Source organism: Oncorhynchus mykiss, chromosome 19 (genome assembly GCF_057628025.1).
Source record: "Oncorhynchus mykiss isolate SJ-2025 chromosome 19, ASM5762802v1, whole genome shotgun sequence".
In the NCBI taxonomy this organism is placed as follows: Eukaryota; Metazoa; Chordata; class Actinopteri; order Salmoniformes; family Salmonidae; genus Oncorhynchus; species Oncorhynchus mykiss.
Genome location: NC_143040.1, coordinates 7,842,501 through 7,868,465, shown reverse-complemented (window position 1 = coordinate 7,868,465; position 25,965 = coordinate 7,842,501). Strand labels below are relative to the sequence as shown.

Genomic DNA, 25,965 nt, shown 5'->3' with positions numbered 1-25,965 from the left:
AGGGCCAGGGGGTGAGACAGGGATGCACCTTAAGCCCCACCCTCTTCAACATATATATCAACAAATTGGCAAGGGCACTAGAACAGTCTGCAGCACCCGGCCTCACTCTACTAGAATCTGAAGTCAAATGTCTACTGTTTGCTGATGATCTGGTGCTTCTGTCTCCAACTAAGGAGGGCCTACAGCAGCACCTAGATCTTCTGCACAGATTCTGTCAGACCTGGGCCCTGACTGTAAATCAAAAAAGGTCCAGTTACCACAGATACAAATTCCATCTAGACACCGTTGCCCTAGAGCACACAAAAACTATATAGTTGAAGTCGGAAGTTTACATGCACCTTAGCTAAATACATTTAAAGTCAGTTTTTCACAATTCCTGACATTTAATCCTAGTCAAAATTCCCTGTCTTAGGTGAGTTAGGATCACCACTTTAAAGAATGTGAAATGTCAGAATAATAGTAGAGAGAATGATATATTTCAGCTTTTATTTCTTTCATCACATTCCCAGTGGGTCACAAGTTTACATACACTCAATTAGTATTTGGTAACATTGCCTTTAAATTGTTTAACTTGGGTCAAATGTCTCAGGTAACCTTCCACAAGCTTCCCACAATAAGTTGGGTGAATTTTGGCCCATTCCTCCTGACAGAGCTGGTGTAACTGAGTCATGTTTGTAGGCCTCCTTGCTCGCACATGCTTTTTCAGTTCTGCACACACATTTTCTATAGGATTGAGGTCAGGACTTTATGATGGCCACTCCAATACCTTGACTTTGTTGTCCTTAAGCCATTTTGCCACAACTTTGGAAGTATGCTTGGGGTCATTGTCCATTTGGAAGCCCATTTTCGACCAAGCTTTAACTTCCTGACTAATGCCTTGAGATGTTGCTTCAGTATATCCACATAATTTTCCTCCTCATGACGCCATCTATTTTGTAAAGTGCACCAGTCCCTCCTGCAGCAAAGCACCTCCCCAACACGATGCTGCCACCCCTGTGCTTAACAGTTGGGATGGAGTTCTTCGCCTTGCTAGTGTCCCCCTTTTTCCTCCAAACTTAATGATGATCATTATGGCCAAACAGTTCTATTTTTGTTTCATCAGACCAGGCGACATTTCTCCAAAAAGTACAATCTTTGTCCCCATGTGCAGTTGCAAAACGTAGTCTGGCTTTTTTATGTTGGTTTTGGAGCAGTGGCTCCTACCTTGCTAATTTGAACATGCAACGTTTCGGTTACTAGTCCAACGCTCTAACCACTAGCCTACCCTTATACTTGCTATTGTTTGTTCAGATGAACGTGGTCCCTTCAGGCATTTGGAAATTACTCCCAAGGATGAACCGGACTTGTGGAGGTCAACAATTCTTTTTCTGAGGTCTTGGCTGATTTCTTTTGATTTCCCAAGATGTCAAGCAAAGAGGCACTGAGTTTGAAGGTAGGCCTTGAAATACATCCATAGGTACACCTCCAATTGACTCAAATGATGTCAATTAGCCTATCAGAAACTGCTAAGCCCTGGCATAATTTTCTAGAATTTTCCAAGCTGTTTAACCTCACTAGGGGACACTAGCGTCCCACCTGGCCAACATCCACTGAAATTGCAGAGCGCCAAATTCAAAAACAGAAATAATCATTGTAAAAATTCATAAAACATACAAGTGTTATGCATCGGTTTGAAGATGAACTTCTTGTTAATCCAAACACGGTGTCAGATTTCAAAAAGGCTTTACGGCGAAAGCAAACTATGCGATTATCTCAGAACAGCAAACAAATCATTACAAACAGTTAGCAGCCAAGTAGAGAAGTTACACAAGTCAGAAATAGTGATAAAAATGTATCACTTTCCTTTGATGATCTTCATATGGTTGCACTCACGAGACTCCCGTTTACTCAATGAATGTTCGCTTTGTTCAATAAAGTCTCTCTTTTTATCCAAACCCCCCCCCCGTTTTGTTCAGTAATCCACAGGCTCAAACACAGTCACAACAGGCACACGAAACATCCAAATAGTATCCGTAAAGTTCGTAGAGACATGTCAAACGATGTTTATAATCAATCCTCAGGTTGTTTTTAGCCTAAATAATCGATAATATTTCAACCGGACAATAACGTTGTGAATATAAAAGGTAAACAAGAAAGGCGCACCCTCGGTCTCGCGCATGAAAAAGCTCTGGGCCACTGCAGTGTTCACTCATTCAGAGAGGTCTTACTCCCTCATTTTTCAGAATACAAGCCTGAAACAATTTCTAAAGACTGTTGACCTCTAGTGGAAGCCATGGGAAGCGCAATTTGAGTTTTAAGTCAATGGATACTGTAATGGCATTCAATAGAAAACTTCAAACATAAAATATATTTTTCTCAGGTTTTTGCCTGCCATATCAGTTATGTTATACTCACAGACATTGTTCTAACAGTTTTGGAAACTTTAGGGTGTTACCTTTCCAAATCTACCAATCATATGCATATCAGCTTCTGGGCCTGAGTAGCAGGCAGTTTACTTTGGGCATGCTTTTCATCCGTAAGTGAAAATACTACCCCTACCCTAGTGAAGTTAAAGGCACAGTCAATTTAGTGTATGTAAACTTCTGACCCACTGAAATTGTGATACAATGAATTATAAGTGAAATAATCTGTCTGTAAACAATTGTTGGAAAAATTACTTGTGTCATGCACAAAGTAGATGTCCTTACCGATTTACCACAACTATAGTTTGTTAACAAGACATGTGTGAAGTAGTTGAAAAACTGTGTCTCCAACCTAAGTGTATGTAAACTTCCAACTTCAACTGTACCTCGGCCTAAACATCAGCACCACAGGTAACTTCTACAAAGCTGTGAACGATCTGAGAGACAAGGCAAGAAGTGCCTTCTATGCCATCAAAAGGAACATACCAAGGATCTGGCAAAAAATACCTGAATCAGTTATCGAACCCTTTGCCCTTTATGGTTGTGAGGTCTGGGGTCCGCTCACCAACCATGAATTCACAAAATGGGACAAACACCAAATTGAGACTCTGCAGGCAGAATTCTGCTAAAATATCCTCTGTGTACAAAGTAAAACACCAAATGTCTTCTTTCTTTTGGAACTTTAATAAGTGTAATGTTTACAGTTCATTTTTTGTTGTTTATTATTTATTGCACTTGCTTTGGCAATGAAAGCATATGTTTCCCATGCCAATAAAGCCCTTCATGTGAAATTGTCACGAGAATGTCTCAATGGTTGAACTCGGTTATCCCTCAAGCTTTGTCTATTTCCCAGAGGTCGTACATCTCCGGTTAATAAAGAATTAGACAAAGTCTCAGATTATGCAATAGATCAATACTTTATTCAGAGAGCGCTCTGTCTTCAAAATGAGAACACAATCTTTTTACAGCACACACACACACAAGAACTCACATCAGTAGAAACTCCACCTCTCTTTAGATGGGCTGTATTTTTCCAGAGTTCACATACGTTGTTAATCACACTTCTGCAACATGTTTCATTATCTTCTTCAAGTCTAACCATTTCTAACAGTGTTTCCCCTCCCTAGGGTGGGGAGGCCTCTTTCCAGTGATTAGTTTCACTGTTATCACAAGTCGACAGTTGTCCTTGAATGTCTCAACTCTACCCAGCTCATATTGCGAAATAGTAACACAATGGCCTAGTCACACAAATGATTGAATTATGACTCAACACATTTCATACAATGATATGGTTTCAGGGTGGAACACTTTAGTCATTATCTTAAACATACAAATGATTCTATCAGAAATTGAAATTGAGAGCCAGAGAGAGAGACAGACATCCACTCTAAAACGTAAAGGTTCCTGGAGCATCCTTTAGGGGTTCTTCACATAACCCCTTTTAATGGATCCTCAACAAGAAAATACTATTATTATTACTATTATCACCACAGGCCCAGGTAGCTTATTTGTCACCCCCCCCCCCCCCCCCCTTCTCTAATATGTATCTGATACCAGTAAAAGTATTTAGCTAATAATAACACACCCTTATTTCCTGATTCATCTGGTTTCCAGGGCAACTCGCTGCTCTTCCTCCCCAACGTTCTAAAGGTGTATCTGGAGAACGGACAGACTAAGGCCTTCAAGTTTGAACCCAACACCACTGTCAAGGTAACTATATCATACACATACTACACTATCATATTATAAGTATAATCCTGGGTGATACTACTAATATAATATGTGACCAATAACATCTGCTAAATTTGTGTATGTGACCAATAAAATTTGATTTGATTTGTTAATAAGGAACTTTACTGGGGCGCGTTGGGCCAGTAACCGAAAGGTTGCTAGATCGAATCCCCGAGCTGACAAAATAAAACTCTGTCGTTCTGCCCCTGAACAAGGCAGTTAACCCACTGTTCCCCTGAACAAGGCAGTTAACCCACTGTTCCCCTGAACAAGGCAGTTAACCCACTGTTCCCCTGAACAAGGCAGTTAAATACTGTCTACTAGTGTCCTGTCCAGGGGTGAACATGAACATCAAGCTGCCTCACACTACAGAAGCAGATAGACTCCTCCTCTACATGCTGTCCTGGCTCAGACAATAGACTCCTCCTCTACAGGCCGTCCTGGCTCTGACAGTAGACTCCTCCTCTACAGGCCGTCCTGGCTCTGACAATAGACTCCTCCTCTACAGGCTGTCCTGGCTCAGACAATAGACTCCTCCTCTACGGGCCGTCCTGGTTCAGACAATAGACTCCTCCTCTACAGACCGTCCTGGTTCAGACAATAGACTCCTCCTCTACAGGCCGTTCTGGTTCAGACAATATAGACTCCTCCTCTACAGGCTGTCCTGGCTCAACCTCAACCATATAGTTTAACTGGCCTAACAAATCAGTGTCCTGTCTCCTGTTCTGTCTGTTTCCCAGGACATAGTGATGACCCTGTCTCCTGTTCTGTCTGTTTCCCAGGACATAGTGATGACCCTGTCTCCTGTTCTGTCTGTTTCCCAGGACATAGTGATGACCCTGTCTCCTGTTCTGTCTGTTTCCCAGGACATAGTGATGACCCTGTCTCCTGTTCTGTCTGGTTCCTCCCAGGACATAGTGATGACCCTGTCTCCTGTTCTGTCTGTTTCCCAGGACATAGTGATGACCCTGTCTCCTGTTCTGTCTGTTTCCCAGGACATAGTGATGACCCTGTCTCCTGTTCTGTCTGTTTCCCAGGACATAGTGAAGACCCTGTCTCCTGTTCTGTCTGTTTCCCAGGACATAGTGATGACCCTGTCTCCTGTTCTGTCTGTTTCCCAGGACATAGTGATGACCCTGTCTCCTGTTCTGGCTGTTTCCCAGGACATAGTGATGACCCTGTCTCCTGTTCTGTCTGTTTCCCAGGACATAGTGATGACCCTGTCTCCTGTTCTGTCTGTTTCCTCCCAGGACATAGTGATGACCCTGTCTCCTGTTCTGTCTGGTTCCTCCCAGGACATAGTGATGACCCTGTCTCCTGTTCTGTCTGTTTCCCAGGACATAGTGATGACCCTGTCTCCTGTTCTGTCTGTTTCCCAGGACATAGTGATGACCCTGTCTCCTGTTCTGTCTGTTTCCCAGGACATAGTGATGACCCTGTCTCCTGTTCTGTCTGTTTCCCAGGACATAGTGATGACCCTGTCTCCTGTTCTGTCTGTTTCCCAGGACATAGTGATGACCCTGTCTCCTGTTCTGTCTGTTTCCCAGGACATAGTGATGACCCTGAAGGAGAAACTGTCTCTGTCTCGTATTGAACACTTCTCTTTGGTTCTGGAACAGAAGTATAGCATCAGTAAACTGCTGTTGCTACATGAAGAGGAGAGGATACAACAGGTACACTAACACACACACACACACACACACACACACACACACACACACACACACACACACACACACACACATACACACACACACACACACACAAAGTATAGCATCACTAAACTACTGTTACTACCTAAAGAGGACAGGATGCATCCTTTACACTCACACACCCTGTACCCCCGCGCCCCTCCCCTCTCTGTCCATCTCCAGGTGGTTCATCAGAAGGAAGTCCATGACTACAGATGTCTGTTCAGAGTGTGTTTTATACCCAGAGAACCTGAGCACCTGTTACAAGACGACCCCACTGCCTTCCAGTACCTCTACCTGCAGGTAGGTGTGTGTGTGTGTGTGTGTGTTCGTGTGTGTTTGTGTGTGTAACATGTGTGTGTGTGTGTGTGTGTGTGTGTGTGTGTGTGTAGGGTATAAATGACGTGCTACAGGAGCGTTTTGCAGTGGAGATGCGTTGCAACACGGCCCTGCGTCTGGCAGCCCTGCACATACAGGAGAGACTAGCCAGCTGTGGACAGTCACCTCGGACCAAACTCAAGATCATCACGTACGTCCCTCACGTCCCTCTATTAGAGCAGAACATTACAGCTGATCATAGTCCCTCTATTAGAGCAGAACATTACAGCTGATCATAGTCCCTCTATTAGAGCAGAACATTACAGCTGATCATAGTCCCTCTATTAGAGCAGAACATTACAGCTGATCATAGTCCCTCTATTAGAGCAGAACATTACAGCTGATCATAGTCCCTCTATTAGAGCAGAACATTACAGCTGATCATAGTCCCTCTATTAGAGCAGAACATTACAGCTGATCATAGTCCCTCTATTAGAACAGAACATTACATCTGATCATATTCCCTCTATTAGAACAGAACATTACAGCTGATCATATTCCCTCTATTAGAGCAGAACATTACAGCTGATCATATTCCCTCTATTAGAACAGAACATTACAGCTGATCATATTCCCTCTATTAGAGCAGAACATTACAGCTGATCATATTCCCTCTATTAGAACAGAACATTACAGCTGATCATATTCCCTATATTAGAGCAGAACATTACAGCTGATCATAGTCCCTCTATTAGAGCAGAACATTACAGCTGATCATAGTCCCTCTATTAGAACAGAACATTACAGCTGATCATAGTCCCTCTATTAGAACAGAACACTACAGCTGATCATAGTCCCTCTATTAGAGCAGAACATTACAGCTGATCATATTCCCTCTATTAGAACATAACATTACAGCTGATCATATTCCCTCTATTAGAGCAGAACATTACAGCTGATCATAGTCCCTCTATTAGAACAGAACATTACAGCTGATCATATTCCCTCTATTAGAACAGAACATTACAGCTGATCATAGTCCCTCTATTAGAACAGAACATTACAGCTGATCATAGTCCCTCTATTAGAACAGAACATTACAGCTGATCATATTCCCTCTATTAGAGCAGAACATTACAGCTGATCATATTCCCTCTATTAGAACAGAACATTACAGCTAATCATAGTCCCTCTATTAGAACAGAACATTACAGCTGATCATAGTCCCTCTATTAGAACAGAACATTACAGCTGATCATAGTCCCTCTATTAGAACAGAACATTACAGCTGATCATATTCCCTCTATTAGAACAGAACAGAACATTACAGCTGATCATAGTACCTCTATTAGAACAGAACATTACAGCTGATCATAGTCCCTCTATTAGAGCAGAACATTACAGCTGATCATATTCCCTCTATTAGAACAGAACCGAACATTACAGCTGATCATAGTCCCTCTATTAGAACAGAACATTACAGCTGATCATATTCCCTCTATTAGAACAGAACAGAACATTACAGCTGATCATATTTCCTCTATTAGAACAGAACAGAACATTACAGCTGATCATATTCCCTCTATTAGAGCAGAACATTACAGCTGATCATATTCCCTCTATTAGACCAGAACATTACAGCTGATCATATTCCCTCTATTAGAGCAGAACATTACAGCTGATCATATTCCCTCTATTAGAGCAGAACATTACAGCTGATCATATTCCCTCTATTAGAACAGAACATTACAGCTGATCATATTCCCTCTATTAGAACAGAACATTACAGCTGATCATAGTCCCTCTATTAGAACAGAACCGAACATTACAGCTGATCATAGTCCCTCTATTAGAACAGAACAGAACATTACAGCTGATCATATTCCCTCTATTAGAGCAGAACATTACAGCTGATCATATTCCCTCTATTAGAACAGAACATTACAGCTGATCATATTCCCTCTATTAGAACAAAACATTACAGCTGATCATAATCCCTCTATTAGAACAGAACATTACAGCTGATCATAGTCCCTCTATTAGAACAGAACATTACAGCTGATCATATTCCCTCTATTAGAACAGAACATTACAGCTGATCATATTCCCTCTATTAGAGCAGAACATTACAGCTGATCATATTCCCTCTATTAGAGCAGAACATTACAGCTGATCATATTCCCTCTATTAGAGCAGAACATTACAGCTGATCATATTCCCTCTATTAGAACAGAACATTACAGCTGATCATATTCCCTCTATTAGAACAGAACATTACAGCTGATCATAGTCCCTCTATTAGAACAGAACCGAACATTACAGCTGATCATAGTCCCTCTATTAGAACAGAACAGAACATTACAGCTGATCATATTCCCTCTATTAGAGCAGAACATTACAGCTGATCATATTCCCTCTATTAGAACAGAACATTACAGCTGATCATATTCCCTCTATTAGAACAAAACATTACAGCTGATCATAATCCCTCTATTAGAACAGAACATTACAGCTGATCATAGTCCCTCTATTAGAACAGAACATTACAGCTGATCATATTCCCTCTATTAGAACAGAACATTACAGCTGATCATATTCCCTCTATTAGAGCAGAACATTACAGCTGATCATAGTCCCTCTATTAGAACAGAACAGAACATTACAGCTGATCATAGTCCCTCTATTAGAACAGAACAGAACATTACAGCTGATCATAGTCCTTCTATTAGAGCAGAACATCACAGCTGATCATTGTCCCTCTATCTTCTCTACAGGAAGAGTTGGGGCATTGAGAACTTTATCTCTTCAACCCTCCTGAGGAACATGAGGGAAAAGGATCTGAGAAAGGCCATTGGCTATCACATGAAGAAGAGCCAATCACAAGAGCCAAAGCAGAAGGTGCTGTCGGCCAATCAGGCGAAGATTAACTACCTGGAGGAGCTGTGTGACCTCAAGTCCTTTGGCGGGAAGTCCTTCAGCGCCACCATGATGGTAGGAGAGAGATTACCTCTGTCTACTTATCTCTGTATCTCTAACATGATGGTAGGAGAGAGATTACCTCTATCTAGTTATCTCTGTATCTCTACCATGATGGTAGGAGAGAGATTACCTCTATCTAGTTATCTCTGTATCTCTACCATGATGGTAGTGGAGAGATTACCTCTGTCTAGTTATCTCTGTATCTCTACCATGATGGTAGGAGAGAGATTACCTCTATCTAGTTATCTCTGTATCTCTGCCATTATGGTAGGAGAGAGATGAGCTCTATCTAGTTATCTCTGTATCTCTACCATGATGGTAGGAGAGAGATTACCTCTATCTAGTTATCTCTGTATCTCTACCATGATGGTAGTGGAGAGATTACCTCTGTCTAGTTATCTCTGTATCTCTACCATGATGGTAAGAGAGAGATTACCTCTATCTAGTTATCTCTGTATCTCTGCCATTATGGTAGGAGAGAGATGAGCTCTATCTAGTTATCTCTGTATCTCTACCATGATGGTAGTGGAGAGATTACCTCTGTCTAGTTATCTCTGTCTATATTATGATGGTAGAAGAGAGATGAGCTCTATCTATCTCTAGTTATCTCTGTCTATACCATGATGGTAGAGGAGAGATGAGCTATATCTATCTCTAGTTATCTCTGTCTATATTATGATGGTAGAAGAGCGATGAGCTCTATCTATCTCTAGTTATCTCTGTCTATATCATGATGGTAGAAGAGCGATGAGCTCTATCTATCTCTAGTTATCTCTATCTATCTCATGATGGTAGAAGAGCGATGAGCTCTATCTATCTCTAGTTATCTCTGTCTATATCATGATGGTAGAAGAGCGATGAGCTCTATCTATCTCTAGTTATCTCTGTCTATCTCATGATGGTAGAAGAGCGATGAGCTCTATCTATCTCTAGTTATCTCTATCTATCTCATGATGGTAGAAGAGCGATGAGCTCTATCTATCTCTAGTTATCTCTATCTATATCATGATGGTAGAAGAGAGATGAGCTCTATCTATCTCTAGTTATCTCTGTCTATATCATGATGGTAGAAGAGCGATGAGCTCTATCTATCTCTAGTTATCTCTATCTATCTCATGATGGTAGAAGAGCGATGAGCTCTATCTATCTCTAGTTATCTCTATCTATCTCATGATGGTAGAAGAGCGATGAGCTCTATCTATCTCTAGTTATCTCTATCTATCTCTAGTTATCTCTGTCTATCTCATGATGGTAGAAGAGCGATGAGCTCTATCTATCTCTAGTTATCTCAATCTATCTCTAGTTATCTCTGTCTATATCATGATGGTAGAAGAGCGATGAGCTCTATCTATCTCTAGTTATCTCTATCTATCTCATGATGGTAGAAGAGCGATGAGCTCTATCTATCTCTAGTTATCTCTGTCTATCTCATGATGGTAGAAGAGAGATGAGCTCTATCTATCTCTAGTTATCTCTGTCTATCTCATGATGGTAGAAGAGCGATGAGCTCTATCTATCTCTAGTTATCTCTGTCTATCTCATGATGGTAGAAGAGCGATGAGCTCTATCTATCTCTAGTTATCTCTATCTATCTCATGATGGTAGAAGAGCGATGAGCTCTATCTATCTCTAGTTATCTCTGTCTATCTCATGATGGTAGAAGAGCGATGAGCTCTATCTATCTCTGTCTATCTCATGATGGTAGAAGAGCGATGAGCTCTATCTATCTCTAGTTATCTCTATCTATCTCTAGTTATCTCTATCTATCTCATGATGGTAGAAGAGCGATGAGCTCTATCTATCTCTAGTTATCTCTATCTATCTCATGATGGTAGAAGAGCGATGAGCTCTATCTATCTCTATCTATCTCATGATGGTAGAAGAGCGATGAGCTCTTTCTATCTCTAGTTATCTCTATCCATCTCTAGTTATCTCTATCTATCTCTAGTTATCTCTATCTATCTCATGATGGTAGAAGAGAGATGAGCTCTATCTATCTCTAGTTATCTCTATCTATCTCATGATGGTAGAAGAGCGATGAGCTCTATCTATCTCTAGTTATCTCTATCTATCTCTAGTTATCTCTATCTATCTCATGATGGTAGTCCCTCAGCACCACTGTGAAGGATTATATTATCTCTCTATTTCTCTTTGTCAGTGCTGGCATGATGTATTCATCTCTATTGATATTTATCTCTATCAACGTATCCTGTCATGGTGTCTCTCTCTCTCTCTCTATTCATCTCTGTCTACTGACAGGATATGATGGGTTTCAGTGGGGATGACAGAGCTATTAATTATTCTATTTTGGCACCCCCTGGTGGTGTGGCCAGGGAGTGCCATGTGTTCAGGCCAAAGTTACACCTTGAGTCGGGAAGTGCTGGTTGTAGGGGCGGGAATTAGGTGGCCCCAGAACCTGGATCTTCAGTACTCCCATGATGCACCTCCCTTATCCACAGATCTAGGTGAGAAAAACGCTCAACTTAATTCTCTCTCTCTCTGTCTCTCTCTCTGTCTCTCTCTCTCTCTCTCTCTCTCTCTCTCTCTCTCTCTCTCTCTCTCTCTCTCTCTTTCTCTCTCTCTCTCTCTCTCTCTCTCTCTCTCTTTCTCTCCATAGCTCCAAGACAGAGAGTCGATGGTGACCCTGTTGGTGGGGTCGCGGTACGGTATCAGTCAGGTGGTGAACCACAAACTGAGCATCATGACCACCCTCACAGAGTTCAGCAGTATCACACGCATAGAGCTGCTACCAGAGTCTGACCGCGTCAGTCTGGTCAAGATATATCTACAGGACATCAAGGTATGATACACAAACACAGACATGCATGCACGGACTAGCAGATACACACAGACACAGACACACGCTACAAAGCCAATTTCCCCAAAAGCTAGTTTTCTACTACTGAAAGCCGTGTTTTTATCACTGAAGCCTCGTCTTCTCTCCCCTCACCTGCTCTCCTCTACTCCCCTCCCCCTCTCCTCCTCTCTCTCTTCTCTTCTCCCTCCCTCCTCTCCTCCTCTCTTTCTTCCCCCTCCTCCTCTCCTCTCCTCCTCCTCCTCCCTCTCTCCTCCTCCTCTCCTCTCTTCTCCTCCTCCTCTCTTCTTCCTTGTTGCTCTCCTCCTCCTCTCTTCTTTCTTGTTCCTCTCCTCCTCCTCCTCCCTCTCTCCTCCTCCTCTCCTCTCATCCTCCTCTCTTCTTCCTTGTTGCTCTCCTCCTCCTCTCTTCTTCCTTGTTCCTCTCCTCCTCCTCCTCTCTCCTCTCCTCCTCCCTCTCTCCTCTCCTCCTCCCTCTCTCCTCCTCCTCTCCTCTCCTCCTCCTCTCTTCTCCCTCCCTCCTCTCCTCCTCTCCCCAGCCGATCACCCTGTTGTTGGAGTCAATAGCAGCTAAGGAACTGTCCTGTCTGGTGGCAGGGTACTGTCGTGCCCTAGTGGACCCCAGCCTCATCATCTTCCCCTGGACACAGGACGGCAAGCAGCACCGCGTGTCTGCTGAGGAGGGTATGCTACCACACACACACACACACACACACACACACACACCAAGTCTCTGCTGAGGAAGGTGCGATACCACCCCACTACCAGGCTATTCACAACCCCACTACCAGGCTATTCACCACCCCACTACCAGGCTATTCACCACCCCACTACCAAGCTATTCACCACCCCACTACCAGGCTATTCACCACCCCACTACCAGGCTATTCACAACCCCACTACCAGGCTATTCACCACCCCACTACCAGGCTATTCACCACCCCAATACCAGGCTATTCACAACCCCACTACCAGGCTATTCACCACAATTAGGTTGTGTCTGTGTGTCAGAGAGTAGAACTAGGTTGTTTCTGTGTGTCAGACAGTAGATCTAGGTTGTTTCTGTGTGTCAGACAGTAGAACTAGGTTGTGTCTGTGTGTCAGACAGTAGAACTAGGTTGTTTCTGTGTGTCAGACAGTAGAACTAGGTTGTTTCTGTGTGTCAGACAGTATAACTAGGTTGTGTCTGTGTGTCAGACAGTAGAACTAGGTTGTATCTGTGTGTCAGATAGTAGATCTAGGTTGTATCTGTGTAATAGACCGTAGAACTAGGTTGTGTCTGTGTGTCAGACAGTAGAACTAGGTTGTATCTGTGTCAGACAGTATAACTAGGTTGTATCTGTGTCAGACAGTAGAACTAGGTTGTGTCTGTGAGTCAGACATTAGAACTAGGTCGTTTCTGTGTGTCAGACAGTAGAACTAGGTTGTATCTGTGTGTCAGACAGTAGAAATAGGTTGTATCTGTGTGTCAGACAGTAGAACTAGGTTGTTTCTGTGTGTCAGACAGTAGAACTAGGTTGTGTCTGTGTGTCAGACAGTAGAAATAGGTTGTGTCTGTGTGTTAGGCAGTAGAACTAGGTTGTATCTGTGTGTCAGACAGTAGAAATAGGTTGTATCTGTGTGTCAGACAGTAGAACTAGGTCGTGTCTGTGTGTTAGGCAGTAGAACTAGGTTGTATCTGTGTGTCAGACAGTAGAAATAGGTTGTATCTGTGTGTCAGACAGTAGAACTAGGTTGTTTCTGTGTGTCAGACAGTAGAACTAGGTTGTGTCTGTGTGTCAGACAGTAGAAGTAGGTTGTGTCTGTGTGTCAGACAGTATAACTAGGTTGTGTCTGTGTGTCAGACAGTAGAACTAGGTTGTTTCTGTGTGTCAGACAGTAGAACTAGGTTGTTTCTGTGAGTCAGACATTAGAACTAGGTCGTTTCTGTGTGTCAGACAGTAGAACTAGGTCGTGTCTGTGTGTTAGGCAGTAGAACTAGGTTGTATCTGTGTGTCAGACAGTAGAAATAGGTTGTATCTGTGTGTCAGACAGTAGAACTAGGTTGTTTCTGTGTGTCAGACAGTAGAACTAGGTTGTGTCTGTGTGTCAGACAGTAGAACTAGGTTGTTTCTGTGTGTCAGACAGTATAACTAGGTTGTGTCTGTGTGTCAGACAGTAGAACTAGGTTGTTTCTGTGTGTCAGACAGTAGAACTAGGTTGTTTCTGTGTGTCAGACAGTATAACTAGGTTGTGTCTGTGTGTCAGACAGTAGAACTAGGTTGTATCTGTGTGTCAGATAGTAGATCTAGGTTGTATCTGTGTAATAGACCGTAGAACTAGGTTGTGTCTGTGTGTCAGACAGTAGAACTAGGTTGTATCTGTGTCAGACAGTATAACTAGGTTGTATCTGTGTCAGACAGTAGAACTAGGTTGTGTCTGTGAGTCAGACATTAGAACTAGGTCGTTTCTGTGTGTCAGACAGTAGAACTAGGTCGTGTCTGTGTGTTAGGCAGTAGAACTAGGTTGTATCTGTGTGTCAGACAGTAGAAATAGGTTGTATCTGTGTGTCAGACAGTAGAACTAGGTTGTTTCTGTGTGTCAGACAGTAGAACTAGGTTGTGTCTGTGTGTCAGACAGTAGAAGTAGGTTGTGTCTGTGTCCTAGACAGTAGAACTAGGTTGTGTCTGTGTGTCAGACAGTAGAACTAGGTTGTGTCTGTGTGTCAGACAGTAGAACTAGGTTGTATCTGTGTCGGACAGTAGAACTAGGTTATATCTGTGTCAGACAGTAGAACTAGGTTGTATCTGTGTCAGACAGTAGAACTAGGTTGTGTCTGTGTGTCAGACAGTAGAACTAGGTTGTGTCTGTGTGTCAGACAGTAGAACTAGGTTGTGTCTGTGTGTCAGACAGTAGAACTAGGATGTGTCTGTGTGTCAGACAGTAGAACTAGGTTGTATCTGTGTCGGACAGTAGAACTAGGTTATATCTGTGTCAGACAGTAGAACTAGGTTGTGTCTGTGTGTCAGACAGTAGAACTAGGTTGTGTCTGTGTGTCAGACAGTAGAACTAGATTGTGTCTGTGTGTCAGACAGTAGAACTAGGTTGGTTCTGTGTGTCAGACAGTAGAACTAGGTTGTATCTGTGTAACAGACCGTAGAACTAGATTGTGTCTGTGTGTCAGACAGTAGAACTAGGTTGTATCTGTGTCAGACAGTAGAACTAGGTTATATCTGTGTGTCAGACAGTAGAACTAGGTTGTGTCTGTGTGTCAGACAGTAGAACTAGGTTGTATCTGTGTAAGACAGTAGAACTAGATTGTGTCTGTGTGTCAGACAGTAGTACTAGGTTGTTTCTGTGTGTCAGACAGTAGAACTAGGTTGTGTCTGTGTGTCAAACAGTAGAACTAGGTGTGTCTGTGTGTCAGACATTAGAACTAGGTCGTTTCTGTGTGTCAGACAGTAGAATTAGGTTGTGTCTGTGTGTCAGACAGTATAACTAGGTTGTATCTGTGTGTCAGACAGTAGAACTAGGTTGTGTCTGTGTGTCAGACAGTATAACTAGGTTGTTTCTGTGTGTCAGGCAGTAGAACTAGGTTGTGTCTGTGTGTCAGACAGTTGAACTAGGTTGTATCTGTGTGTCAGACAGTAGAACTAGGTTGTATCTGTGTGTCAGACAGTAGAACTAGGTTGGTTCTGTGTGTCAGACAGTAGATCTAGGTTGTATCTGTGTAACAGACCGTAGAACTAGATTGTGTCTGTGTGTCAGACAGTAGAACTAGGTTATATCTGTGTGTCAGACAGTAGAACTAGGTTGTATCTGTGTGTCAGACAGTAGAACTAGGTGTGTCTGTGTGTCAGACAGTAGAACTAGGTTGTATCTGTGTGTCAGACAGTAGAACTAGGTGTGTCTGTGTGTCAGACAGTAGAACTAGGTTGTATCTGTGTGTCAGACAGTAGAACTAGGTTGTATCTGTGTGTCAGACAGTATAACTAGGTTGTGTCTGTGTGTCAGACAGTAGAACTAGGTTGTGTCTGTGTGTCAGACAGTAGAACTAGGTTGTATCTGTGTGTCAGACAGTAGAACTAGGTTATATCTGTGTGTCAGACAGTAGAACTAGGTTGTATCTGTGTGTCAGACAGTAGAACTAGGTGTGTCTGTGTGTCAGACAGTAGAACTAGGTTGTATCTGTGTGTCAGACAGTAGATCTAGGTTATATCTGTGTGTCAGACAGTAGAACTAGGTTGTATCTGTGTGTCAGACAGTAGAACTAGGTGTGTCTGTGTGTCAGACAGTAGAACTAGGTTGTATCTGTGTGTCAGACAGTAGAACTAGGTGTGTCTGTGTGTCAGACAGTAGAACTAGGTTGTATCTGTGTGTCAGACAGTAGAACTAGGTTGTATCTGTGTGTCAGACAGTATAACTAGGTTGTGTCTGTGTGTCAGACAGTAGAACTAGGTTGTGTCTGTGTGTCAGACAGTAGAACTAGGTTGTATCTGTGTGTCAGACAGTAGAACTAGGTTGTATCTGTGTGTCAGACAGTAGAACTAGGTGTGTCTGTGTGTCAGACAGTAGAACTAGGTTGTGTCTGTGTGTCAGACAGTAGAACTAGGTGTGTCTGTGTGTCAGACAGTAGAACTAGGTTGTGTCTGTGTGTCAGACAGTAGAACTAGGTTGTGTCTGTGTGTCAGACAGTAGAACTAGGTTGTATCTGTGTGTCAGACAGTAGAACTAGGTTGTTTCTGTGTGTCAGACAGTAGAACTAGGATGTGTCTGTGTGTCAGACAGTAGAACTAGGTTGTATCTGTGTGTCAGACAGTAGATCTAGGTTGTATCTGTGTGTCAGACAGTAGATCTAGGTTGTATCTGTGTGTCAGACAGTAGATCTAGGTTGTTTCTGTGTGTCAGACAGTAGAACTAGGTTATATCTGTGTGTCAGACAGTAGAACTAGGTTGTATCTGTGTGTCAGACAGTAGAACTAGGTTGTGTCTGTGTGTCAGACAGTAGAACTAGGTTGTATCTGTGTGTCAGACAGTAGAACTAGGTTGTATCTGTGTGTCAGACAGTAGAACTAGGTTGTATCTGTGTGTCAGACAGTAGAACTAGGTGGTATCTGTGTCAGACAGTAGAACTAGGTTGTATCTGTGTGTCAGACAGTAGAACTAGGTTGTGTCTGTGTGTCAGACAGTAGAACTAGGTTGTATCTGTGTGTCAGACAGTAGAACTAGGTTGTATCTGTGTGTCAGACAGTAGAACTAGGTTGTATCTGTGTGTCAGACAGTAGAACTAGGTGGTATCTGTGTCAGACAGTAGAAGTAGGTTGTTTCTGTGTGTCAGACAGTAGATCTAGGTTGTATCTGTGTGTCAGACAGTAGATCTAGGTTGTATCTGTGTGTCAGACAGTAGATCTAGGTTGTGTCTGTGTGTCAGACAGTAGAACTAGGTTGTTTCTGTGTGTCAGACAGTAGAACTAGGTTGTTTCTGTGTGTCAGACAGTAGATCTAGGTTGTATCTGTGTGTCAGACAGTAGATCTAGGTTGTATCTGTGTGTCAGACAGTAGATCTAGGTTGTATCTGTGTGTCAGACAGTAGAACTAGGTTGTAAATGTGTGTCAGACAGTAGAACTAGGTGGTATCTGTGTCAGACAGTAGAACTAGGTTGTATCTGTGTGTCAGACAGTAGATCTAGGTTGTATCTGTGTGTCAGACAGTAGATCTAGGTTGTATCTGTGTGTCAGACAGTAGAAGTAGGTGGTATCTGTGTCAGACAGTAGAACTAGGTTGTATCTGTGTGTCTGACAGTAGATCTAGGTTGTGTCTGTGTGTCAGACAGTAGATCTAGGTTGTATCTGTGTGTCAGACAGTAGAAGTAGGTGGTATCTGTGTGTCAGACAGTAGATCTAGGTTGTATCTGTGTGTCAGACAGTAGAACTAGGTTGTATCTGTGTGTCAGACAGTAGAACTAGGTTGTATCTGTGTGTCAGACAGTATAACTAGGTTGTGTCTGTGTGTCAGACAGTAGAACTAGGTTGTGTCTGTGTGTCAGACAGTAGAACTAGGTTGTATCTGTGTGTCAGACAGTAGAACTAGGTTGTATCTGTGTGTCAGACAGTAGAACTAGGTGTGTCTGTGTGTCAGACAGTAGAACTAGGTTGTGTCTGTGTGTCAGACAGTAGAACTAGGTGTGTCTGTGTGTCAGACAGTAGAACTAGGTTGTATCTGTGTGTCAGACAGTAGAACTAGGTTGTTTCTGTGTGTCAGACAGTAGAACTAGGATGTGTCTGTGTGTCAGACAGTAGAACTAGGTTGTATCTGTGTGTCAGACAGTAGATCTAGGTTGTATCTGTGTGTCAGACAGTAGATCTAGGTTGTATCTGTGTGTCAGACAGTAGATCTAGGTTGTTTCTGTGTGTCAGACAGTAGAACTAGGTTATATCTGTGTGTCAGACAGTAGAACTAGGTTGTGTCTGTGTGTCAGACAGTAGAACTAGGTTATATCTGTGTGTCAGACAGTAGATCTAGGTTGTTTCTGTGTGTCAGACAGTAGAACTAGGTTGTATCTGTGTGTCAGACAGTAGAACTAGGTTGTATCTGTGTGTCAGACAGTAGAACTAGGTGGTATCTGTGTCAGACAGTAGAACTAGGTTGTATCTGTGTGTCAGACAGTAGATCTAGGTTGTATCTGTGTGTCAGACAGTAGAAGTAGGTGGTATCTGTGTGTCAGACAGTAGAACTAGGTTGTGTCTGTGTGTCAGACAGTAGAACTAGGTTGTATCTGTGTGTCAGACAGTAGAACTAGGTTGTATCTGTGTGTCAGACAGTAGAACTAGGTGTGTCTGTGTGTCAGACAGTAGAACTAGGTTGTGTCTGTGTGTCAGACAGTAGAACTAGGTTGTGTCTGTGTGTCAGACAGTAGAACTAGGTTGTATCTGTGTGTCAGACAGTAGAACTAGGTTGTTTCTGTGTGTCAGACAGTAGAACTAGGATGTGTCTGTGTGTCAGACAGTAGAACTAGGTTGTATCTGTGTGTCAGACAGTAGATCTAGGTTGTATCTGTGTGTCAGACAGTAGATCTAGGTTGTATCTGTGTGTCAGACAGTAGATCTAGGTTGTTTCTGTGTGTCAGACAGTAGAACTAGGTTATATCTGTGTGTCAGACAGTAGAACTAGGTTGTGTCTGTGTGTCAGACAGTAGAACTAGGTTATATCTGTGTGTCAGACAGTAGATCTAGGTTGTTTCTGTGTGTCAGACAGTAGAACTAGGTTGTATCTGTGTGTCAGACAGTAGATCTAGGTTGTATCTGTGTGTCAGACAGTAGATCTAGGTGGTATCTGTGTCAGACAGTAGAACTAGGTTGTATCTGTGTGTCAGACAGTAGATCTAGGTTGTGTCTGTGTGTCAGACAGTAGATCTAGGTTGTATCTGTGTGTCAGACAGTAGAAGTAGGTTGTTTCTGTGTGTCAGACAGTAGATCTAGGTTGTATCTGTGTGTCAGACAGTAGATCTAGGTTGTATCTGTGTGTCAGACAGTAGATCTAGGTTGTGTCTGTGTGTCAGACAGTAGAACTAGGTTGTTTCTGTGTGTCAGACAGTAGAACTAGGTTGTTTCTGTGTGTCAGACAGTAGATCTAGGTTGTATCTGTGTGTCAGACAGTAGATCTAGGTTGTATCTGTGTGTCAGACAGTAGATCTAGGTTGTATCTGTGTGTCAGACAGTAGATCTAGGTTGTATCTGTGTGTCAGACAGTAGATCTAGGTTGTATCTGTGTGTCAGACAGTAGAACTAGGTTGTAAATGTGTGTCAGACAGTAGAACTAGGTGGTATCTGTGTCAGACAGTAGAACTAGGTTGTATCTGTGTGTCAGACAGTAGATCTAGGTTGTATCTGTGTGTCAGACAGTAGAAGTAGGTGGTATCTGTGTGTCAGACAGTAGAAGTAGGTGGTATCTGTGTCAGACAGTAGAACTAGGTTGTATCTGTGTGTCTGACAGTAGATCTAGGTTGTGTCTGTGTGTCAGACAGTAGATCTAGGTTGTATCTGTGTGTCAGACAGTAGATCTAGGTTGTATCTGTGTGTCAGACAGTAGAACTAGGTTGTAAATGTGTGTCAGACAGTAGAACTAGGTGGTATCTGTGTCAGACAGTAGAACTAGGTTGTATCTGTGTGTCAGACAGTAGATCTAGGTTGTATCTGTGTGTCAGACAGTAGAAGTAGGTGGTATCTGTGTGTCAGACAGTAGAAGTAGGTGGTATCTGTGTCAGACAGTAGAAGTAGGTGGTATCTGTGTGTCAGACAGTAGATCTAGGTTGTATCTGTGTGTCAGACAGTAGAAGTAGGTGGTATCTGTGTCAGACAGTAGAAGTAGGTGGTATCTGTGTGTCAGACAGTAGAAGTAGGTGGTATCTGTGTCAGACAGTAGATCTAGGTTGTATCTGTGTGTCAGACAGTAGAAGTAGGTGGTATCTGTGTGTCAGACAGTAGAAGTAGGTGGTATCTGTGTGTCAGACAGTAGAAGTAGGTGGTATCTGTGTGTCAGACAGTAGAAGTAGGTTGTTTCATGAAAATGAAGTTGTGGAAGTGTTTTTTCATGATGTTATGTGTTCCAGGTTTCATGTTGTCATGGTGTGTGTGTGTCTATAGGTTATGTGTTCCAGGTTTCATGTTGTCATGGTGCGTGTTTGTCTATAGGTTATGTGTTCCAGGTTTCATGTTGTCATGGTGTTTGTCTATAGGTTATGTGTTCCAGGTTTCATGTTGTCATGGTGTGTGTGTGTCTATAGGTTATGTGTTCCAGGTTTCATGTTGTCATGGTGTGTGTGTGTGTCTATAGGTTATGTGTTCCAGGTTTCATGTTGTCGTGGTGTGTGTGTGTCTATAGGTTATGTGTTCCAGGTTTCATGTTGTCATGGTGTGTGTGTGTGTCTATAGGTTATGTGTTCCAGGTTTCATGTTGTCGTGGTGTGTGTTTGTCTATAGGTTATGTGTCGCGGGGTGGCAGTGACTCGGACGATTCCTCCGACATGGATATGGACACTCTCATCTCCCTTGTATCCCATAACAACAAGCGAACCACATCAGACCCGGTCGGTCTACGCCGGATTATGGAGGAGAGGAAAGAGGAGAGGAAAGAGAGGAAGGAGAGAGAGGAGAGGAAAAATAATGAGAAGGGAGAAGGAGAACAAGAGAAAAATATGAAATACGGAACTATGTCTCCACTGAGAAAAAACAGAAAGAAGGAGAGAATTGAGGAGAAGGTGGGGGGAGTTGGGGACCAGAGAGAGAAAGACACAAACGCAGGAGGAGAGGTGAACTCTGGGAAACAACGAGGAGCAGAGAACGGAGGAATGCAGGAAGACGACAGAGAAAGAGAGGACGAGAGCACAAAGAAGGAAAGAGAAGGAAAGGAGAGGAAAGCAGAGGAGGAGAGAGGAGGAGGGGAGAGGAAAAGAGAGGAGGAGAGGGGAGGAGGGGAGAGGAAAGGAGAGGAGGAGAGAAGAGGAGGGGAGAGGAAAGGAGAGGAGGTTCGGGAAGCTATGACAGAAGAGCACCGGTCCGTATCAGAGGAGGCGTCAGATTCGTGTCGTACTGATTCTCGTTTCATGACCAGCATCTCCAGTGACTCCCTGGATGCTCTGGAGGAAGATGACCTGATCGCCTGCTCTTCCTCCCTCCCTCACCCTCACCCTCCCTTCCGCCTCACAGTGGAGCCCCCTCATCCCCAGCCTCACCCACGAGAGGGTGCATCCTCACCCCAAGGAGGGGCAGGAGAGTGGAGAGGAGAAGGAGGTGGAGGGGGGTCAGGAGATAGGAGAGGTGTAGGAGGAGAATGGAGAGGAGGTGTAGGAGGAGAGTGTAGAGGAGGGGTAGAAGGAGAGTGGAGAGGAGGGGGAGGAGAGTGCAGAGGAGGGGGAGGAGAGTGCAGAGGAGGGGGAAGAGGGAGGAGATCGGGCAACGGAGCTTGGGTCAACTCTCACCATTCTCCCATGACCCCTGACTCTATGAACTCTGAACCTGTGACCCCCGTTGTTGACCCCTCTGAGAACCTGAACTACGCTGAGCTCTCTCTCATGCTGGAGTACCTCCCCAGTCCTCCGGAGGCGAGTGACGATGAGGATGAGGAGGGGAAGAGGGAAGAGAGGAGGAGGAGTAATGAAGGAACTGGACCGGAGGTATTTTCTGCATCCGGATGTCCCCGTTCCTCCTCCTCCTCACTTATGGACTGTGTGTTTACCTTCGAGCAGAGCGACGCGAGGCATTACTACAATATCTGCCCTAATGTTACCCCCGACAGCACCCGCAGCCTCACCCACCCTCACCCTGAGACTGAGGAAGAGGAAGGTGGTGGTGAGGAGGAAGAGCAGGGGGGGCTCCTAACCTTGGAGCCCGTGCCCATCCTCCAGCCGCCTCCAGGGTTCGGAGACAGCAGTTCTGACGAGGAATTCTTTGATGCGAGGGATCGGATCGCCTCGCCTGAAGACCCAACATCAGGGACTGTGTCCAGAGGTGTGTCAGGGTTGTTACTTTCCTGTAAGGTGTACTAGTTAATTCCCTCTTAGATGTCAGGGTTGTTACTGTACTGTAAGGTGTACTAGTTAGTTCCCTCTTAGATGTCAGGGTTGTTACTGTCCTGTAAGGTGTAATAGTTAGTTCCCTCTTTGATGTCAGGGTTGTTACTGTACTGTAAGGTTTAATAGTTAGTTCCCTCTTAGATGTCAGGGTTGTTACTGTACTGTAAGGTGTAATAGTAATTTCCCTCAGATGTCAGGGTTGTTACTGTACTGTAAGGTGTAATAGTTAGTTCCCTCAGATGTCAGGGTTGTTACTGTCCTGTAAGGTGTAGTAGTTAGTTCCCTCTTGGATGTCAGGGTTGTTACTGTACTGTAAGGTGTAATAGTTAGTTCCCTCAGATGTCAGGGTTTTTACTGTACTGTAAGGTGTAATAGTTAGTTAACTCTTAGATGTCAGGGTTGTTACTGTCCTGTAAGGTGTAATAGTTAGTTCCCTCTTAGATGTCAGGGTTGTTACTGTACTGTAAGGTGTAATAGTTAGTTCCCTCTTAGATGTCAGGGTTGTTACTATACTGTAAGGTGTAATAGTTAGTTCCCTCTTAGATGTCAGGGTTGTTACTGTACTGTAAGGTGTAATAGTTAGTTCCCTCTTAGATGTCAGGGTTGTTACTGTACTGTAAGGTGTAATAGTTAGTTCCCTCTTAGATGTCAGGGTTGTTACTGTACTGTAAGGTGTAATAGTTAGTTCCCTCAGATGTCAGGGTTGTTACTGTACTGTAAGGTGTAATAGTTAGTTCCCTCTTAGATGTCAGGGTTGTTACTGTACTGTAAGGTGTAATAGTTAGTTCCCTCAGATGTCAGGGTTGTTACTTTCCTGTAAGGTGTAATAGTTAGTTCCCTCTTAGATGTCAGGGTTGTTACTGTCCTGTAAGGTGTAATAGTTAGTTCCCTCTTGGATGTCAGGGTTGTTACTGTACTGTAAGGTGTAATAGTTAGTTCCCTCTTAGATGTCAGGGTTGTTACTGTACTGTAAGGTGTAATAGTTAGTTCCCTCAGATGTCAGGGTTGTTACTTTCCTGTAAGGTGTAATAGTTAGTTCCCTCTTAGATGTCAGGGTTGTTACTGTCCTGTAAGGTGTAATAGTTAGTTCCCTCTTGGATGTCAGGGTTGTTACTGTACTGTAAGGTGTAATAGTTAGTTCCCTCTTAGATGTCAGGGTTGTTACTGTACTGTAAGGCGTAATAGTTAGTTCCCTCTTGGATGTCCAGAGGTTGGTGGGGTTTTGCACTTTATTGCACTAGGATCGATATGGTGTTAACAACTTAACAGCTTTAGTTTTTAAGTGTTTACTTGAAGAACTGAAACTGGTCATATTACATAAACTATGAGAAGCACAGTGCGTATTCTCCAGTTAATTGGTGATGTATAAAGAGAGATTAATGAGATTAAATGAAAGGTTCTAATTCCTGATGATCTGAGGTGAATACATACCTGGGAAGCATTTAATTATGTAAGGTTTGTTCTGATTTCTTTCGCCACATAAAGTTGTCATTTTTTTCAGATTTTTCAGCCGAGATGACGAGTGGAATGACGCAGCAAACTGTGAGCCTGAGTGACATCAGAATCAGCCTGGCTGAAGGAACGAGGCATGAAAGAGAGGAGGAGGGTAGAGAGGGCGAGACCAGCGAAGGAGGAGGAGGGAGAGACATGTTCTCCAGGCTCTCTAGGAAAAGATCGAAGAAACGGCGTTCCTTCATGCAGACCGACTTCACCTCAACAGTCTCCTACCCTGGACCGGATGAAAACCAGGAGCGGAACAGGAACCCAGATCACGTTCCTGATCAGTATCGGGACCGGGCACAGAACCGGAGAGAGAGCTCAGACGAAAGCCAGCAGCTGAGTCTGGACCCAGAACCATCTGAGCAGAGCCAGAACCCATGTCCTACTGTCTCCTCTCTGAGCCACGCCGAGGGTGAGGCATCCCAGCTCGAGTCCAAGCCTATCCTCGCCAAGCCCAGTCCAGAGGGGTCCCATCAGGGACCTGGAGAGCCATGTGTGCTTGGTAACCCAAAGGGAAATCCACGGGCGCCTGATAACCCGAAGGGTGACCTCCATAGGAGCTCCAGGAACAGGCGGCAGTCCATGGAGACGGAGCCCGACATGATGGAGTCCAAATCGGTCACGGCCCTGGTGACGGCAGCCTCCCTCTCCATCACGGCTGTCCGCTGTAGAGTAGAACCAGACGGCAAGGAGAGCCCTGATCGGAGAGGAGACGGGGAGGAGGTGGAGGGAGAGATGGAGGAAGAGGAGGGGGGTGGAGAAGCAGGGGCAGGACCATTCACATGTCACATGTTTCTAACTGAGATTAAGGAGGAGGAGGGGCAGAGGGGGGAGGAAACAGGGGAGGAGGGGGAGAGCGACAGAGAGGAGAGACAGCCCTCGCTCATTTCTGAAGGACCACCCTCTGTTAGGGGGTCCCAATTTAGTAGACGACCTCTGTGTCTCACGAAAGACCAGGATCAGGAAGCCTCTTTCGTACCCCAAATAAGTATCTCCCATCCAGGTGTGTATGGGAGGGACACGGGGGGTGAACAAGGCGTGGCTGGTGGTGAGGAGAGCGTGACTCCCCTTTCTGCTCCTCCTCCCCCCACCTCTCCACTGCCACCATTCCCAGCCCCCTCCATCCCCCACACAGAGAGAGGAGAGAGGGATAGCAAGGATGGGAATGTTTGGTCTCAACCCAAACTTTTCACACTCTCAGACAGAGAGAAGGACATTAGCTACTTGACTCAAGTCCATAGAAAACTCGCTATCAGTCACCAAGACCTGACAAGCCAAAGGAAAGCAGAAATTGACAATGATGAAGCTATAGATAGCACTAATTCTGTTACTGATAACACTGATGTTGCTACGGCTAACATTGCAGCTACAGGTAACATTCATTCTGTCATGGCTAACACTGAGACTACAGTTGACTCTGATTTAGCCATTGCTAATCACAAAGATACAAACAGCATCAAATCTGTTCCAGCTAACACTATAGCTTATGCCGATTTTGCTATGACTAACAATGAAGCTAATGCTATAATTAATTCCCTTACAACTAGCAATGATTCTACAAGTAATGCTAACTTAGCTATGACTAATGCTAATTCAGCTAATGCCAACTCAGCTATGGCTAACATTCCCAAAGAGTCTCCCATATCACCTACAACAGGCTTCCTCCTCCGGCCTTGCTCACCGGGCATCATCGGGCAAAGCCTCTCGGCCTCCACATTACGGGGGAAGATCCAGAGCCTGCCCCTCTATTTATCTCGCTCCCAGGAAACCCTCAACCTCTCTGGGGTGGGAAGCCCCAACAGGAGCCCCTCTCCGGAGACCACCAGCAACAAGACTGAGGTAATGGTCACCACCGAAACCACCAAGTACGACGATGTCACAAAGGTGGCAACAGGGGAGGATTTGAAAGATTCCGGGGTGGCGTTGGTAGAATCGGATGATTCTGAGGTTACGCTGACTGAATCGGAGGTTGGCGAGGTT

The 25,965-nt window shown here is 44.0% G+C and overlaps 1 protein-coding gene across 2 annotated transcripts in view; it reads left to right on the top strand.

The window, feature by feature from the left end:
• Window positions 1-25,965, top strand: part of frmpd1a (FERM and PDZ domain containing 1a) — an 81,761-nt gene that overhangs the window by 53,106 nt on the left and 2,690 nt on the right. For both annotated transcript variants that reach the window (XM_090210007.1, XM_090210008.1), the window contains exons 8-16: window positions 4,017-4,112; window positions 5,681-5,806; window positions 6,008-6,127; window positions 6,217-6,353; window positions 8,917-9,133; window positions 11,739-11,921; window positions 12,475-12,619; window positions 20,894-22,420; window positions 23,987-25,965. The exon at window positions 23,987-25,965 is cut by the window's right edge and continues 2,690 nt beyond it. In XM_090210007.1, coding sequence (XP_090066133.1) covers window positions 4,017-4,112; window positions 5,681-5,806; window positions 6,008-6,127; window positions 6,217-6,353; window positions 8,917-9,133; window positions 11,739-11,921; window positions 12,475-12,619; window positions 20,894-22,420; window positions 23,987-25,965 — 4,530 coding nt within the window. The remainder of the gene's footprint in view (window positions 1-4,016; window positions 4,113-5,680; window positions 5,807-6,007; window positions 6,128-6,216; window positions 6,354-8,916; window positions 9,134-11,738; window positions 11,922-12,474; window positions 12,620-20,893; window positions 22,421-23,986) is intronic.